The sequence below is a fragment of the Numenius arquata genome, chromosome W (assembly GCF_964106895.1).
Source record: "Numenius arquata chromosome W, bNumArq3.hap1.1, whole genome shotgun sequence".
Classification (NCBI taxonomy): Eukaryota; Metazoa; Chordata; class Aves; order Charadriiformes; family Scolopacidae; genus Numenius; species Numenius arquata.
In genome coordinates, this window is record NC_133615.1 from 27,114,382 (window position 1) to 27,133,261 (window position 18,880).

The window sequence follows — 18,880 nt, forward strand, 5'->3', positions numbered from 1 at the left end:
ACAGAAATCATAGAATCATAGAATGGTTAGAGTTGGAAGGGACCTTAAAGATCATCTAGTTCCAACCCCCCTGCCATGGGCAGGGACACCTCCACTAGACCAGGTTGCTCAAAGCCCCATCCAGCCTGGAAGCAACAGTCATGCCAGCCATGCACTGGATCTTTTAGATATCTTCCAGAACACAAGCCACGTTCATGAAGATTGTCATTTGTTTTCACCAAGGATTTCCTATTCTGTCTCTAGGAAATGGCTGTGTTGTCATCTACCTCTTCTAATTAAAAAGCTATTTCCTACATTGGTTTATACCAGAAAAGGTAAATTAAGGGGAAAAACTCACCAGAAGAGGCAGGGGGGAAAGAAAAAGAGAAACAGAGTGCATAAAGTCTAGTTATATTTGGATCCTGTAAATTAACATTAAACCAAATGTGGGAATAATTTGCAGGTCTGTGCTAACATTCATACAGTTCTTCAGCAAAAAGCGCATTCCTCATATGCAAAATTCCACATATTGATACTTCAGCCTATATGTCATATATGCTCACAGTTAAGGGCATCTTTCCTCCTCCTCTTCCCCCTCTAGTTTGAAGTGCCACCTTCCCTTCTTATGCCAAGTATTTTAATCAAGTCTTTTAATATGTCCACAGGACATGCACATGTGTACATACATACATCTACATAGCATCAAGAGCTATCTGCTGGGACTGCAGATTCTAAAGAACCCAAGAGAAAGAAAATGTCTCACATATTTAATTCTGGGAATTTAACACTGAGAATTTTCAAAGGATAATCCTAGCTACCTAGTAGTTTCTACACATGCTAGACAAGGACATTAAAAAAGGCTATGCTGTCACTTCCATTTTATGTCAATTGATTTCAATTCACCAGGAGACCTTTCAACACTTGGCAGATGAATCTATCTTCTAGTCCATCCAGCCAGAGCAGCCGGTCAGGTCAATTTAGCTCAACTCAGTAACATCTCCCATTTCAGGTAAATCAGACCCTGCAGTACATAAGACCACCAAAACAGATTATGCGTTAGTGTCATTAAATGCAGCACACATTGGGTCTGCAGCAGGTCCCCTCCATGGCTCTAATCTGCCAGCAGCTGCAATCAGAGAGTGTTGCACCCTCCTTATAGCCAGCAGAGAGAAGGGTGCTCAGTCAGCAATGATGGAAGGAAGAAAGGTAGAATTTGTTTGTTCCTCCTGACATTCACCTTTGCTTACAGCTTTCCCAATCCAAATCAGTCCTCTGTGAGGAAACCCTGCTCTTTTCTTCTTATCTGCCTCTTGCTGAACACCCCAGCACCCCATCCCACTAAGACAACTCCAGACTTCAATAGGCTTCACATCACATCAGAAACACTCTCTTTTGCATAGCCTATGCAAAGAGTTTTATCTGTGTGAAAAACAGCTATTTAACTTTTTCTCTTTCAATAGGCATGTTTTTTCTGAGTTTCCTTCCTGTCGTCTAGCCATAGAGTCTGTATTTTTGAAGGAAAAGAAAGATTTCATTAACCTCAGATATCTGAAAAAAAAATTCAAGGAAGCAAAATCTGTTTGTCTGTTCAGCTTGGAAGCACTACTATTTTGTTCAATAAAGTCACATGCATCTTATATAATTCTTGTGTGTTGTCTGTAATTGATGGTCTGTTTTCCTGCACTTGACTAACAGTATGTTTTTAAAGGTTCAAGGAAAAAAAAAGGCTTTATGTGAAGCTCCCCAAATTATTCCATGTGGCATGAAAGACTGGTGAGTGGTCAATATTTCCCCCCCAAACCTTTTCCTTTAGCAGCACTGTTGCCATCTTGATAGATATCTTGTCAAAAAGCATGTTTATTTTTCCTTTCTCACAATATCTTAGTAAAAACTTTATGTTAAAAGAGTATTACCGCAGTTTGGGACCTTCATATCCAGCAAGGCTGTCCTCTTGGTGTTGTCATCTATGCAATATAATTCCCGAGTTTCTCTGTAGAACTTGGTCTCTTGAAATTTCTTGATCCACATAATTTCACAGGAACACTTGAATGGATTGTCCAACAATATCCTACAGCAAAAACCAAATGATTTCTTAAGAACATATCATGCATATAGAAAAAAGTTTCAAAGCACTCGTGGGTAAAAGTTAAACTCTACTTAAAAAAGGTATGGATCAAAGACCTCAATGCAGTGCAAACTGTAAGAAGATACAGTTTCTTTGTAGAAAATGAAGCCCTGTCTGCATCAACTAAGAATCCATCCTGCCATAGATCAGAGAGATCACACAGGGGGCTCAGTTCCTAACTCCAATTCACTAGCATAAATCAGGAGTGCCTGGAGAATTTGGCTTTCCACTAAGATCCATTTTATTTCATGGCAGCTAAACACATCAGAAATTCTTCTCTTGTATGATAGACTCTGCTCAGCTATCTCAGAAAGACCACTCCAGAAAAGGTTTATTGCTGTTAAGTGGATAAATTCTTTATAGAGCCAAACAGTCATGTATTATAGGCAAATTCTAACTCTAATCATAAAAAAGGATTTTACACAACCTTAAAGATTCATCATGTACACCACTCTGGAAAATTCTCACAGTAAAAGCCCTAAGTAATGTCATGAAGAAACACTAACTGAAAAAATGTCCCTGAAACAGAAATGTATAGTATAATCTAGCTATATAGTATGCTGTATGAAATTTAAATCACTGATTAGCAAATTTATCCAGTACTAATTTTAAAATTTAATTAAACCACACACAAATGTAATGCAATAAAGCCCAAGTGAAATATGAACAGAAACATCCCAATACCTAGCTAATGAATGACCCAGTATCTCATTTTTTCTCCTAAAAGCATAGATGAGGTCCAATAAAGCCTGCATGTGTGACTGCTTGAGGCATCTTGCTATAAGAACAATTATTCTTACTAAAATTTCATAAATGTTTTTGATGTACAGAAACTAAATTCAAGTTGCTCATAAAATCTGTACTCATAAATGCTTGAGGCTGCCTCCTGAGGATATGAGTGTGCAAATAATCATGAAATACTCAGCTTTTTAGAGATGCAACCTGTTCCCCTGCTGGACTTTCACAGCACTACTGCATGGACAAGAACTCCTCTACCTACCCTGCCTCAAGCATCACAGGGGGGGATGGGGAACAGGGGGGGGTTACAATCAGTACATAACAGTTCCTCTCTCCTGCTCCTTCCTCCTCACACTTTTCCCCTGCTCCAGCATGAGTCCTTTCCATGGGCTGCATTCCTTCAGGAAAAAAAATGTGCTCCAGCATGGTTTCTCCACAGGCTGCAAGTCCTACAGGAAACATCCAACTCCTGCAGTGGGGGGTACTCCATGGGCTGCAGTGTGAATAACTGCTCTGGCATGGTCTCTTCCACGTGCTACAGGGAAAAACCTGCTCTACCATAGTCCTCTCCATGGATTGCAGGGGATTATCTACTCCAGTGCCTGGAGCACCTTCTCCCCTTCCTTCTTCTCTGACCTTCTGACCTTGGTGTTCACACTGCTGTTTCTCACCTTTTTTTTTTTCTTTCTTCCTCTGCCTCTCTGGCATTTTTGCCCTTTCTTAAATATGTTTTCACAGAGGCACCACCAGCTTTGCTGATTGGTTCAGCTTTGGCTTACAGTGGGTTCGTTGCCAAGCCAGATGGAACTGACTCTGTCAGGCAACAGGGGCAGTCACTGGCCTGATCTCAGAGAGGCCACCCCTGCAACCTCCCTGCTATCAAAACCTTGCCATGTACACCCAATACAGCAAGACAGAATATGAACATTTGGATCTAGTGGGTCAAAACCTACAATGGGCATTTTCCAAACAGCAAGATTTACTTTTGATTTTCTGTTTCATCAATAACTTTCCTTTAAAGGAGAAATCTCCCCTGAAATGTGGCTGAGCAATCCTTTTCTTCCATTGTTTTAAATTGTGTTAACCTCACCCAAGGAGCCAGGCACATCATAGGCAGGATGCTGGATAGAGCTATGATGGCCCTCCACATACTTATGCGTGAAAAAAAAATCTGACTTAGTAGAAGGAAATTACAGGACTTTATCTTGTTTGCTGTAGTTTTACATCTGTAGCTGGTTTATTCTAAAAGAGGAAGCCTTTCAAAGTGTCATCTCCTCTGCAGTATCTTGAGAATTTTTCCTACCTCACCCTAGTCTGAACTTTTCATTCATTTTGCTTTAAAAGTGTGCTGCCAACAAGACACTTGCTTGTCAGATTTAGAACAAGCTCCTCAGAAGCTATTTATAGCATCATTCCCCTCTTAGATTTCCCCTCCAATACTCTTCCTTCCCTCCTCTTATCAACAGAATTGCTCAACTGATTCTTTTTTTATCCCTGCTTTTCCACCCTTCAGGCTCAGCTCCCCCCACCTTTCCCTTCCCCCACTTCTATTTATCCCACTTTATTGCAATCTTTGTTTGCATAACTTTCCAAACTTTCCTTTGTTTTTTCATCTCTACTGTCCCACTCTTTCCCAAGCCCCTATCTCAGTTTTATATCCTATCTCTCTCTTAACTTGGGCCCCATCACATATTGCCTCCATACCTCAAATATTAATCAGTTCAATTTTCACAACACCCATTTTTCCATGTCTTGATCCCTCCCAGTAACCATTTCCTCTGCATCTACTCCCATGACACTGAATGTCCATTGTTAAATTCCAGTATTAACAATATAAATGTATTTGCACCTACTCTGCATCAGCCAGATGTTTTGCCAATAAGTGCTATTTATCTACCTCATCAAATTCATTCCCATGATTCCTGTCACATATTTATAATGTTTGATTCTGTCATTCTCTGTCCCAAGTCCTTTTTTCTTTCCTTCTGCCCAGAAGCAAACCAACTTCTTCAAAAAGATCAGCAATTTCTTACATCATCTCAGTGAACAGGTATGTAGGGATTTGACTTCGTTCTTCAAAAATCTAATAAGCACCCACTTCACCCACAACCTAAAATAAACTGTTCACCTGAGATGGAGAGGTTCAAGAATGGCCTGATCTATACTTCAGACTAAATCTTTTAAAGGCAGCAGACTAATTTCAAGAAAGCACCAACAGAACTGAGAGCAGAATATGCCTTTTAAAATGCCGACACTTCCTTTTTTTTACACATCTCCTGAGCTAGAGCATATTCTCTCTTAAATTTCTGCAGTTCTGGGGGCAAATACAACTACAAAATATAGTAGTTTCAGCCAAATCCACAATCACATTGGCTTTTTGGCACAGACTGGATATGGCATATGAAGAAACTGGGACTTCAGAAGCAACAAACCCATCCAGGGCATATGGCAACAGGAGTGCTCTGCAACTAGCTAGTCTTTCCATCAGAGTGCTCAGCGATCACCAAGTTACAAAAGAAAATTCCAGCAAACAATATTTCCTAGGCTGCAAAGAAAATTATTATACCATCTTAATTATCAACTAAACATACCTAAGGGGCATAAACTTGTTTGCAGCATTGGGATTTGTTCACTTCATTTCTCACATGCTGAAATAACAACTGCTGTGGTTTAGCCTCAGACGGCAACAAAGAACCACAGGGCAGCCACTCTCTCGGACCAGCCCCCCCCCGGCCATGAGGGGAGAATCGGAAGAAAAAGGTAAAACTCGTGGGTTGGGACAAAGGCAATTTAACAGAACAGCAAAGGGAACAAGAAAACAATAACAGTAACACGGATAGAAGAACATACAACCACGATTATGATACCACCACTACCACTGCTCGTCGACCAGACCCGGGACACCTCAGCCCCTTCCCAAGCGATGACTTCCTGCCCCCTCCCCTGGCCAGCTCCCGGCTACCCCCTGGGCATGGCTCACCTGGCATGGAATACCTGTGTCCCTGCTAGATCCTGGGGAGGATCTAGCAGGGAGGATCCCTGCCAGAACATACACCAGAAAAGGATGAGGATTTCAAGGCTGGTGTTGCAATTCCTGGGCTGGTGCTTCAGGCTGCTTCTGACCTGGCTCTGAGCTCCAGGAGAGCAGCCTATTTGTCCCCCCACAACTCTGTCCCTCCTAAAGCTCTTGTGGGCTCTGTGCAGTCCCATGTATTAGCAAAGACTGCACAAAACAACCACTTCTCTTACATTTTTAATACAGCAGCACAAATCCAGGCCTTAGAAATTCTTCTGAGAGAAGTCAGTGTGAAGAACCACTAATCAGAGCTTTATACAAAAGACAAATTCTGCCTGCCTTATTATCTGTGCCGATACCCCCAATCACAGTCCCTCAAAAACTCTACCTTTTCTGTGAGCCCCAAATTTAACAAAACAAATAAGATATGACAACATCTGCAATGCAGGCATGCTACATCCTCTTTTCCCCTTTTTTACCCTATAATTGTGTAATTTTGGAATGTATACCAATATAGAAGTTCTGCTTGAAAGAGCACAGAATAAAAATGTAATGCTCACAGAATCACAGAATCTTCTAGGTTGGAAGGGACCTTCAAGATCATCTTGTCCAACCATCAACCTAACTGACAAAAATAAACACCCACAAAACAACAAAATGCAACACCATCACTAAACCATGTCTCCCAGCACCACGTCAACCTGTCTTTTGAACACTTCCAGGGATGGTGCCTCAACCACCTCCCTGGGCAGCCCATTCCAATGTCTGATAACCCTTTCAGTGAAAAAATTTTTCCTAATATCCAGCCTGAACCTCCCCTGGCACAACTTGAGGCCGTTTCCTCTAGTCCTGTCGCCTGTGACTTGGGAGAAGAGACCGACCCCCGCCTCTCTACACCCTCCTTTCAGGTAGCTGTAGAGAGCAATAAGGTCTCCCCTCAGCCTCCTTTTCTCCAGGCTGAATAACCCTAGTTCCCTCAGCCTCTCCTCATAAGACTTGTGCTCCAGACCCCTCACCAGCCTTGTTGCTCTTCTCTGGACCCGCTCCAGCACCTCAATGTCTTTTTTCTGGTAGGGGGCCCAAAACTGGACACAGTACTCAAGGTGGGGCCTCACCAGTGCCGAGTACAGAGGGATGATCACCTCCCGAGTCCTACTCGCCACGCTGTTCCTGATACAGGCCAGGATGCTGTTGGCCTTCTTGGCCACCTGGGCACACTGCTGGCTCATGTTAAGCCAGCTGTCCACCAACACCCCCAGGTCCTTTTCTGCCAGGCAGCTCTCCAGACACTCTGCCCCAAGCCTGTAGCGCTGCATGGGGTTGTTGTGACCCAAGTGGAGGACCCGGCACTTCACCTTGTTGAACCTCATCCCGTTGGTCTCAGCCCATCGATCCAACCTGTCCAGATCCCTCTGCAAAGCCTTTCTACCCTCCAGCAGGTCAACACTCCCACCCAACTTAGTGTCGTCTGCGAACTTACTGAGGGTGCACTCAATCCCCTCGTCCAGATCATTGATAAAGATATTAAAGAGAACGGGTCCCAGTACCGAGCCCTGGGGGACACCACTCGTGACTGGCCGCCAACTGGATTTAACTCCATTCACCACCACTCTCTGGGCCCGGCCCTCCAGCCAGTTTTTAACCCAGCGGAGGGTACTCCCATCCAAGCCATGGGCAGCCAGTTTCTCCAGGAGGATACTGTGGGAGACTGTATCAAATGCTTTACTAAAGTCCAGAATGTTAAAACAATCAACAAATATATGTTTACAAATGCTTCGTTACTAAATGAAGCATTACAATGAAGCTCAAAGAATTTGAGAAAACAAAAATATTGTTCAATAGCCAACCACAAGCATATCAGCTGTGGAGCCAATATAATATAAGAGTATGAGAGAAAGACTTCATTTGAAAATGTCGCAAAAATGGAGAGACATGGATTTGACAGATGGACCACTCAGTGGATAAGAAATTGGCAGGATGGCCACACTCAAAGAGTTGCGCTCAACGGCTCAGTACCTGAGGGGAGATCAGTGACGAGTGGGGTCCCTCAGGGGTCCGTATGAGGACCAGTTGTTATTTAACATCTTTGTTGGGGACAGTGGGACTGAGTGCACTCTCGGCAAGTTTGCTGACGACACCAAGCTGTATGGAGCAGTCAACATGCTGGAGGGAAGGGATGCCATCCAGAAGGACCTGGACAGTCTTGAGAGGTGGGCCCATGCAAACCTCATGAAGTTCAACCAGACCAAGTGCAAGGTCCTGCACCTGGGTTGGGGCAATCCGAAGCACACATACAGGCTGGGCGATGAGTGGATTGAGAGCAGCCCTGAGAAGAAGGACTTGGGGGTGTTGGTGGATGAAAAACTGAATATGATCCAGCAATGTGCGCTGGCAGCCCAGAAAGCCAACCGTATCCTGGGCTGCATCAAAAGAAGTGTGGCCAGCAGGTCGAGGGAGGTGATTCTACCCCCTCTACTCTGCTCTCGTGAGACCCCACCTGGAGTATTGAGTCCAGCTCTGGGGCCCCCAGAATAAGAAAGACATGGACTGCTTGAGCAGGTCCAGAGGAGGGCTACAAAGATGATCGGGGGTAGGAACAACTCCCCTATGAAGATAGGCTGAGAAAGTTGGGGTTGTTTAGCCTAGAGAAGAGAAGGCGCCGAGGAGACCTTATTGCAACCTTCCAGTAGTTAAAAGGGGCCAACAGGAAAGATGGGGAGGGACTCTTTATCAGGAACAGTTTTAAACTGAAAGAGGCTAGATTTTGATTAAATATCAGGAAGAAATTCTTTAGTGTGAGGGTGGTGAGACACTGGAACAGGTTGCCCAGGGAAGTTGTGGATGCTCCATCCCTGGAAGTGTTCAAGGCCAGGTTGGATGGGGCTTTGAATAACCTGGTCTAGTGGAATGTACCCCTGCCCATGGCCGGGGGGTTGGAACTAGATGTTCTTCAAGGTCTCTTCCAATCCAAACCATTCTATGTTCTACAGATGGCTGTATTTTTTACTAGCTCAAATACAAGCACCAGTAGTTTTGTGTGAAATAATCTCATAAAAAGTATTTTAAAGTTGAAGGAAAAAGGTTATTTTGGTTTATAAATTTATGTTAAAACATACACTTAATCTTTTCTGAAGTCCTGGAATTAAAATCTCTCTGCACTTATGTCACTGGCAACATATTTGCTGCCTTCTTTGGATCAGAATTTAATTTCTAATCTTTGATGGACCTGTAGCTTCAAAAGAACAAACTTCAAAGTCCTGTTCTTTCATTGATAGCCACAAATAAAATTTATTTTAAAAAATGACAACTCACAGATCAGACAAACCCAGATGGCGAAAAGGCTTCTTGGACAAAGTTGAGATCTTGTTTCTGGATAAATTGCTACGGGAAAACAGAAAAAATGTATTAATTAGGGCTGCTTCTTCTTACACTCTCAATACAGTTGTCTCAAAAAAAATGAAGTGCCCAAATCAGCTTAAAAAAGCTCTTATTCCTTTAACTTCAGTGGGAAAGCTCATACAGTTGCATCAGTCTTCAGAAAAGTGGCTGGAGTTTCTGTTTTCCTTATGAAATAATGACAAACTGATATTTTAAAATAAAATGTAAGATTTCTCAAGGATCTGTACTCAGAAGTCACTCTGGCAAAACAAAATTATTTTAGCTTTTAATAGTTTTCACTGTCACCCAGAACAGCATCTGCATTTCATTCCCAGCGCAGCCAACAGGAGTTTTATTGCTGATGACAGCAAGCAATGATTCAACAGGATTTTCAGAAACATTTTAACATTCATCAAGACTTCCCAGTGAAAACAAACAAATGCATTTTTTGCAGGAATAATAGATCAGCCTAGGCAAAAAGTGTCTCCATACTAACTGCTTTGTCACATATATATAGAGAAGGTGGTGCTACTTACTATTTTCAGTCTTATCTGGGCTTATCCTGTGTCTGCTAAGATTACTAATTCCCCAACAAAGAAACCATAGTATCAGACTGGACAAGCTCCTGGTTCATAACCTTCTTCTGAATCAGGATTGCGTGTACATCAATGTAACAGATGTCAGTTAGCTTAATTTGTTTCTAACAAGCAGTTTCATGAACTAGAGTTCTAATAAAGCCTGCATACCAACAGATATGCATTCCATGCATTGTGTGCTCCAGTTGAAGCTTTTCCTGTAGCTGAAGTATTTTAAAGACATCTTGTCCACATGGATTCTCTAGTGCCCAACAGGACATATGTGCACAATATTTTTCCCCTAAACAGGACCCCTCTATGTTCTGCCCAATGGCCAATTTTCACAAAACCTATTAACCTATATCAGTTTTGGTTAGAATCAACCACTGGGGACAAAGACCCTTTCTGACTGCATGAGCCTCGTTTTCTTAAGGAACCAGGCAAAAAAGCCTATGAAGAGGATCCCACCAACTCTTTCAGTTATTTTTTGCAGTGTCTACTTGCCCATACAGCTGGGAAGGTTTTCCAAATATCTATCTTCCTTGTTACAAATGAAACTCATTATTTCCTATCCTCATGGTCATGGAGAAAACTGATTGTTCTCCTCTTCATAATCACTTTCCTTTCAAAAATCTGAAGATACATATTCTTTTTCACTCTTTTCTTTACTAAATTGAACAAATTTAGTAGGTCTTCTCAGCCTATCCTGAAATGATTTGCTTTACAAACTCCTTATAGCTCTGTTGTTCTTCTCAAATATCTTTCTAGATGAGTAGATCCAGTGTCCTAATCTATATACAGTATTCCAATAGATGCCTTCCCTGCAACTAATCGGGAAAAGATACAAAAGTCTAATACAAAATTACTTCTGATCATAGACTGAATTTGCTTTGTTCTGCTGCATCATGCTGAGATTCTGTTTCAATGTAGCCACTAAACATTTCTCTGCAACTGTGCCACTTAGCCAATAATTTTGCATTGTGAATTTCCACAGTCATTGCATATGCACTTGACTTTATGGAATTTCACAGAATCACAGAATCTTAGTGGTTGGAAGGGACCTTTGAGATCATCGAGTCCAACCACATTAAAAAAAAAAAAAAACACACAAACAAACAAAAAAACACAACACACAAAACCAAACAAACAACAACCCCCCCCCCAAAAAAAAAAAAAAAAGCACCCACCAACTAAACCCCACACCCACAACCTCACACACAACACCCCACCACAAACCAACAATCCCAGGCACTAGAGCATGCCCTGAAGAGCCACGTCTACACGTTTCTTAAATACCTCCAGGGATGGTGACTCCACCACCTCCCTGGGCAGGCTGTTCCAGTGCTTGACCACTCTTTCAGTAAAGTAATTCTTCCTAATATCTAATCTAAACCTCCCTTGCTGCAACTTCAGACCATTTCCTCTGGTCCTGTCGTTATTCCCTTGGGAGAAGAGGCCAACACCCACCTCTCTACAGTTTCCTTTCAGGTAGTTGTAGAGGGCAATGAGGTCTCCCCTCAGCCTCCTCTTCTCCAAACTAAACATGCCCAGTTCCCTCAGCCTCTCCTCGTATGACTTGTTCTCTACACCCCTCACCAGCTTGGTGGCTCTCCTCTGGACACGCTCCAGCACCTCAATGTCCTTCCTGTAGTGAGGGGCCCAGAACTGAACACAGTACTCGAGGTGAGGCCTCACCAGTGCCGAATACAGAGGCACGATCACTTCCCTACTCCTGCTGGCCACGCTATTCCTGATACAGGCCAGGATGCCATAGATTCATAGATTGGTCCAGGCCGGAAGGGACCTCCGAAGGTCATCTAGTCCAACCTCCCCGCAGTCAGCAGGGACACCCCCAACTAGATCAGGTTGCCCAGGGCCTCGTCGAGCTTCACCTTGAATATCTCAAGGGAAGGGGCCTCAACCACCTCCCTGGGCAACCTGTTCCAGTGTTCCACCACCCTCAGAGTAAAGAACTTTTTCCTAATATCCAATCTAAATCTCCCCTTCTCCAACTTAAAGCCATTGCCCCTCGTCCTGTCACTGCAGGCCTTTGTAAACAGACCCTCCCCAGCCTTCCTGTAGGCCCCCCTCAGGTACTGGAAGGCCGCTATGAGGTCTCCCTGGAGCCTCCTCTTCTCCAAGCTAAACAACCCCAGCTCCCTCAGTCTGTCCTCATAGGAGAGGTGCTCCAGCCCCCTGATCATTTTGGTGGCCCTCCTCTGGACCCGCTCCATCAGGTCCATGTCCTTTCTATATTGAGGGCTCCAGACCTGCACACAGTACTCCAGGTGAGGTCTCACCAGAGCAGAGTAAAGTGGCAGAATCACGTCTCTGGATCTGCTGGCAACACTTCTTTTGATGCAGCCCAGGATGTGATTGGCCTTCTGGGCTGCGAGAGCACATTGCCTGCTCATGTCCAGGTTCTTGTCCATCAGCACCCCCAAGTCCCTTTCCTCAGGGCTGCTTTCTAATACCTCATCCCCCAGTCTGTATTGATAGCGAGGATTGTTTCTTCCCAGGTGCAGAATCCTGCACTTGCTTTTGTTGAACCTCATGAGGTTCAACTGGGCCCACCTCTCCAGCCTGTCCAGGTCCCTCTGAATGACATCCCATCCCTCTGGTGTATTGACAACACCACACAGCTTGGTGTCATCTGCAAACTTGCTGATGGTGCTCTCAATCCCTCTGTCTATGTCGTTGATAAAAATGTTAAACTTTTTAAAAATGGGTGTGATGTTTCCTTTCTTCCAGTCTGCAGGGACTTCACCTGACTGCCATGACTTTTCGAATATCATGGAAAGTGGCTTTGCAACTTCATCAGCCAGTTCCTTCAGGACTCTGGGATGGATTTCATCAGGTCCCATGGACTTGTATATCTTTAGATTCCTTAGGTGATCACGTACCATGTCTTCAGTTATAGTGGGATGGACTTTGTCATCTGGATCCTCAACTTGTGGGCCATCAACACAAGAGCTAGGAGGAGAGGGGTTGCCAGTGAAGACTGAGGCAAAAAAGTTGTTGAGAACTTCCGCCTTCTCCTCATCCGTTGATACAAGTTCCCCACTGCTGCTCATTAGGGGGGGTACATTTTCTTTAACCTTCCTTTTCTGATTAATGTACCTGTAGAAGCCTTTCTTGTTTTTCTTTATGTCCCTTGCCAAGTCCAATTCTAGCTGTGCCTTGGCCTCCCTGACCTCATCCCTACACAGCCGGGCAACATCCCTATACTCTTCCCAGGTTGCCTGTCCCTTCTTCCATTTCCTGTGTAGCCCCATCTTACCCCTTAGTTTGACCAGCAGGTCCCGGCTCAACCATGGTGGTTTCTTGCCTTCCTTACCCAATTTCCTACATGTTGGGATTGAGATCTTTTGTGCTCTATGGAGAGCATCCTTAAAGATCTGCCAGCTTTGTTCTGTTCCCTTGTCCCTAAGGGCAGTTTCCCATGGGGTCCTATTTACTAACTCCTTGAAGAGTTGGAAGTTCACTTTCTTAAAATTTAGCGTCGTGACAGTGTTCCTCTTGGGCTTCAAACTTCTTAAGAGAGTGAACTGCACTAGAGCATGATCACTGCAGCCCAGTGATGTTTCTTTAAAAAATCTTTCTTTGTAACTGATATAACTTTGCTAAATCTAAACTAATCTAGAAAAACACAGTCAAAAAGCTGCACAGGCACCAAATCTGTTTCCTGAAGTTCATGAACTGCAAAGTGCAATTGGGTGGGAAAATAACCGCATTCTTATATTCTGCTTTGGGTGCATCAGCTCAGCTCAGAATTGAGCTGAAGTCAATCTTCTGATCATCCTTACTTACAAAACTTAAGTTCACAGGCATGGTAGAGTCTCAGGGCATGTAAACTAGTCAAACTACATTATATGTGCTCCATGCATGGACCAAATGCACTTCTGTTCAGCCCACTGAATCAGTCTAGAGCTAGTCCAAAGTCAAACCCATGACACTGAGCGTGATGCATATAGTGTGGACATCATACTCTCACCACCAAATGACTCAGTAGAGAGATGCACTCCTTTGTGCTCCACTACTTACTAAAAGAGACACAGCCAGTGACCACTGTTAGAAACAGGATAATGAGCTGGATGGGTCTTTTTGCCATTCCACATTATGTTCTTATGATCTACCAATTCCTTATCATACATGTCCTATTAATGACAGGAGGCCATTAGAAGTTAAAAAATTTTATATTAAGGAAACAGGAAGAGAGAGAAAGGAGTTAACAAGGTTTGGACAATTTTAACTTAGAAAACAGAAGCTATCCTTACTCACATGTATTGTAGGTTGACGTTTTTCACAAATGCCTGATGGGACACAAACCTTAAGCCTGAATCCACCACAGTCCTGTGAAAGTATATAAAACTCAGAATAGTTCATTTAAAATACAATGGAAAGAATAATGATGTTTAAAATAAGAATGTGGATGAAATATCAACTAGGTTGAACTGCAAGCTCTACAGCTGTCTTCTATAACGCAAAAAGTTAGCCCTACTCTCTCATGACGTCTGTAAATGCTTCTGCAAGAGAAATAAAGAAATATAATTATCCCATATACTCACAGATTTTTAAGTCCAACATAAAATCCAACTTCATTGTCATTGATACTTTCTAATTTCTGCTGGTTTGCGATGTAACTGTTGAAAAAGACAAAAAACAAAGTAAGAAAGTGGCTACTTCCATGGCTTTGACTGATCAGAAGTCAGCAATGAAGTCTGAAAGCCAGCAGTGGTTGCTGACCTATTGCACTCTATTTGGTTTACGTGGCAAGGTTTTGGTAGCGGGAGAGGCTGCAGGGGTAGCTTCCGTGAGAAGATGCCAGAAGCTGCCCCCATGTCAGACAGAGCCAGTTCCAGGCTCCAAGACAGATCTGCCGCTGGCCAAAGCTGAGCCAGTCAGTGACACTGGTGGCACCTCGGTTATAACAACAGCAGCTGGGAGAGAGAAGCAAGAAAAACGTGAGAGAAACAACTCTGCAGACACCAAGGTCAGTGAAGGAGTGGGAGGAGGTGCTCCAAGTGTTGAAGAAGAGATTCCCCTGCAGCCCGTGATGAAGACCATAGTGAAGCAGGCTGTTCTCCCTGCAGCCCATGGAGGACCACAGTGGAGCAGATATCTGCTCTGCAACCCATGGAGGACCCCACGCCAGAGCAGGTGGATGTGCCCTGAAGGAAGCTGCGACCCCATGGAGACCCCATGCAGGAGCAGGTCTTCTAGTCAGACCTGTGACCCCGCAGGGCACCCACGTTGGAGCAGTCCATTCCTAAAGGATTATACCCCAGGGAAAGGGCCCATGTTGGAGCAGTCCTTGAAGAACTGCAGCCTGTGGGAAGGACCCATGCTGGAGCAGTTCGTGAAGGACTGTATCCCATGGGAGGGTCACCATGCTGGAGCAGGGGAAGAGCCTGAGGAGGAAGAAGCTGCAGACATGAAGCATTATGAACTGACCGTAACCCCCATTTCCTATCCCCGTGCGCCACTCGGGGAGGAGGTAGAGACATGGGGAGTGAAGTTGAGCCCAGGAAGAAGGGAGAGGTGGGGGGAAGGCGTTTTTTAGATTTTTTTTCTTATTTCTCATTATCCTACTCTGATATGACTGGCAATAAATTAAATTAATTTCCCCAAGTCGAGCCTGTTTTGCCCATGATGGTAATTGCCGAGGGATCTCCCTGTCCCTATCTCAACCCACGAGCTTTTTGTCATATTTTTCCCCCCTGTCCAGTTGAGGAGGGGGAGTGATAGAGCAGCTTAGTGGGCACCTGGCAGCCAGCCAAAGTCAACTCACCCCATGCAATTAACACTGAGCTCTAGTTAAAGCAACTGCAGAGCAAAAGTGCTCATAAAATCTTCCCCAACATTTATTATTGTGGTATGGGGTTGGAGGAGGAACAATTGAGTTTTGCACAGGGGAAATGAGTTCATCAAGGAAAGAAGTCACCCTGAAGTCACAATAAATAAAAATGCATTACAGTGTCACTGTATTCTAGGACACTGCTTCATGGGTTTTACAACAGGAAAAGGGCCAACTTTCATGGTAGTAGTATAGTTGCTCCTATTTACATTTGGGGAGCTGCCCTAGGTTTTTTTTCCTCATGTTGTTCTTAATTTAATCACTCATTAAATTAATTCTTTCCCTTTCCCAAAGTAGTTGCAATTTTATTTTTTAAGGTGTGGCAATAGGAAAACAGAAGAAAGGGAGGCTACACTTCATTATATTACATACAGAAGTGGAAATTAAGAGAAGAGAAACTGTCCTAATAGACCAAAGTACTGTCAGTCCTCTCACATACCGTGAATTTCTGCTTGAACCCCAAAAAGATGTGGGCATGCAAGCTGGTCTTTTGTATTATTACCATGCGAGATCTATGAATGACCAGTGACATCCCACAGATTGGAAATTACAATGTTGTACAGATAATACATGGGATGATACACAGCTTATCTCTTCTTCAGACAGAAAAAAGTTTCACAGTGCAAATCATGCTGTCCAAGAAGGAGGAATCAGAGGAAAGTGCAATTCAACTGACCTTATGAGCAGAAACATAAGTCTGATGTGGGAAATCACCCTGTCTAAGAGTCCATGCATTTCAAAAGATAACCCCAGTCACAGACAAATTGAAACTGAGATTCACTTGCATTTTCATAAGCATACATAATTAAGCAAAGCCGCAACACAGTATGTTTTCATAAACAGGAGGAGTATTTATTTTGCTAGAATAAAACTGAAGTGTTTCTTGTATTTAAAGGAACTCTGGTGAATTGGAGAAGAAAGTGTATCACTTTCTCAAAGACGATAAAATCTACTGTAGTTGCTGTTTTAGAGAAATCTTTTGTGTGCCCACATCCCAACAGAAACTTGACAATCCCAAGAGGTGGAATGGGCTTCCCTCCAAGCTGCAAAGCTGACTTAGGCTACAGTCTTGCCAAGTGCCAGGGAAAGCAAAAAAAATCCCCTAATGGGATTCATTGTCTCTTGGGAAAAATAAGGGCAGACAGAAGACAACATGTGATACTGGACAAAACACGTTACCACAGCATCATACGACATCAATGAATGCTCTGCAGGTCTTCTTAGGATAAGATAAACATGGTGCACCCATTGTAAGGTAAGTTTCCTATATATTTTGTGCCCTTTGTTGGGTTTTTAAACAAATTTGATTTAATCTCTTAGTGTTTATTAACCTATTTTTCATTTGTTGATTTTGCCAAGTAAAAACAATTAAGAAGTCTAGTAAAGGCTATCAGTCCTTCCATTTGAGAGTCCTGTAAGTGGATGATCCTACTGTCTCTGAATTTGCCCTGAAGAAGAACAGGGGATTTAATTAAGTTTCATCTTATCTGTCACTTAGACCTCATCATGCTAAAATTAAGTTATGCAAGAAATATTAAAGGTATCTTCCTCACTCGGTTCTCAACATTCAACCAATGAGCATCCTGCAAGACCAGAAGGAAACAGGGCAAATGCAGAAGAGCAGGAATGAAAGAAAACAGACAAACACAGAGGGAGAAGGGACTCAGAAGAGTAAAAGAGAAGAAACTGAGCAACAATTCTCTTGACAAGCACTACCATAACCCAGCTCCATCACTTAAACACATTTATCACAATTCCAGATCTGATGTTGCAATTTCAATCATAAAAACATTTAACCAGAACCTCCCACTATGAGAAGCTACAAAACTGACATAGCTTACAGCATCACATAGAAATATATTAGTTTATTGCATTCTGTGGTAAATCTCAACCAGTGTAAAAGAGCTCAGCTCTACTGAAGTGAACCAAGCAACCACAATTTACACCAGATTAAGATCTGAGTATGAGAAGACCATCTATAAAATGTAAAAAATTTAAAAAATATCATTATTGGTCCATTAGGGAACAAATCAAAGGGACAACATTTGGAATGATGAAGCAACATAAATTCATAATCCTTCCTCCCCTACCTTTCTCTTATTGCATCCCTTAAAAAAATAATAACAAAAAGAAAGTTCCACACTTTACTCTGAGCTGGTACTAGGCTGCTTATAGTGAATGATTTCGGACTTTCCATAATTGTACTTCAAATAGGGACTCAGAAGAAATTTTGGCTAAGTGCAAGTACAAATTACTCAAAATAATAACTGTTATTCAATACATTTGTATACCACCCACTTAGTACAGAACATGACAGCAAAGCAAATTTTACACAGTTGGAAATCCCTGAAGAGTAGACATGTAAATTACCACAAGCCGGTCAGGTTTTCCTATACTTTCTTACTTGCTTAACAAATCTATTTAAAAGTAAATCTTTGCAGCGAGATCAGCGAGAAAGAAAGTACGACTGTGGCTGTACACTTCAAAGGGTAGCTGTTCTTTTGTTTAATTTAGAGAGAGGTTTGAAATAAAATCTCTTCTCTAAGTGAAGTCTATTTTTACCTTCTTCACAACTACTCTGCCTTGATGTTATTTCTCATCAAACATTAATACTCTAAAAGCTCCAACTTGCAGTGGGTGATGCTGAGAAATGTAATTTGCCTGCCTGTCCTTAAGAATATCCCGTCTGTTCTTTAACTGAACATTTTTTATTGTAGCACAGAAAAAAAACATCCTGACTCATGGCTGGCTGAAGTCACATGAGGAGCTTGGAAGCTCCCACTACACACCACAAAATATAGCACCACTGAAATCTGTCAGGATATTACCCAATGGGATCACTCTTATCAGCTCACAAATACCAATTATTGCCTCTAAACCAAACCCTCAGCTGTCTACAATACTATTCACTTGATTATACTATAGCTCTATACTATGTCTCTCCTTCAATGAGTCATCAGTAAACTATTTTTTATACCTTTAATTTAATGTTTGTAAACTACTGATTCGTTCTCATAAAAGCATTCAGAATCATACACCTACCGACTGCACATTGCAACCCACAATAACATGCTCATCTCAACACACTTCAACAACTTAACTACTGAATAATATCACATATTCATATTTCACCACTTCAGCAACATTCTGGAAAGGATATTTTAAAATCCTATGGTAAAAAACTTAACACTTACAAATAACTTTTTTAAGAG

General features: G+C 42.7%; 1 protein-coding gene across 2 annotated transcripts in view; it reads right to left on the bottom strand.

Moving 5' to 3' along the window:
• Positions 1-18,880, bottom strand: part of LOC141476546 (BDNF/NT-3 growth factors receptor-like) — a 200,238-nt gene that overhangs the window by 141,560 nt on the left and 39,798 nt on the right. For both annotated transcript variants that reach the window (XM_074165228.1, XM_074165226.1), the window contains exons 2-5: positions 14,380-14,454; positions 14,093-14,164; positions 9,171-9,239; positions 1,893-2,047 (exon numbers count right to left, since the gene is read on the bottom strand). In XM_074165228.1, the coding sequence (XP_074021329.1) occupies positions 1,893-2,047; positions 9,171-9,239; positions 14,093-14,164; positions 14,380-14,454 (371 nt within the window). The remainder of the gene's footprint in view (positions 1-1,892; positions 2,048-9,170; positions 9,240-14,092; positions 14,165-14,379; positions 14,455-18,880) is intronic.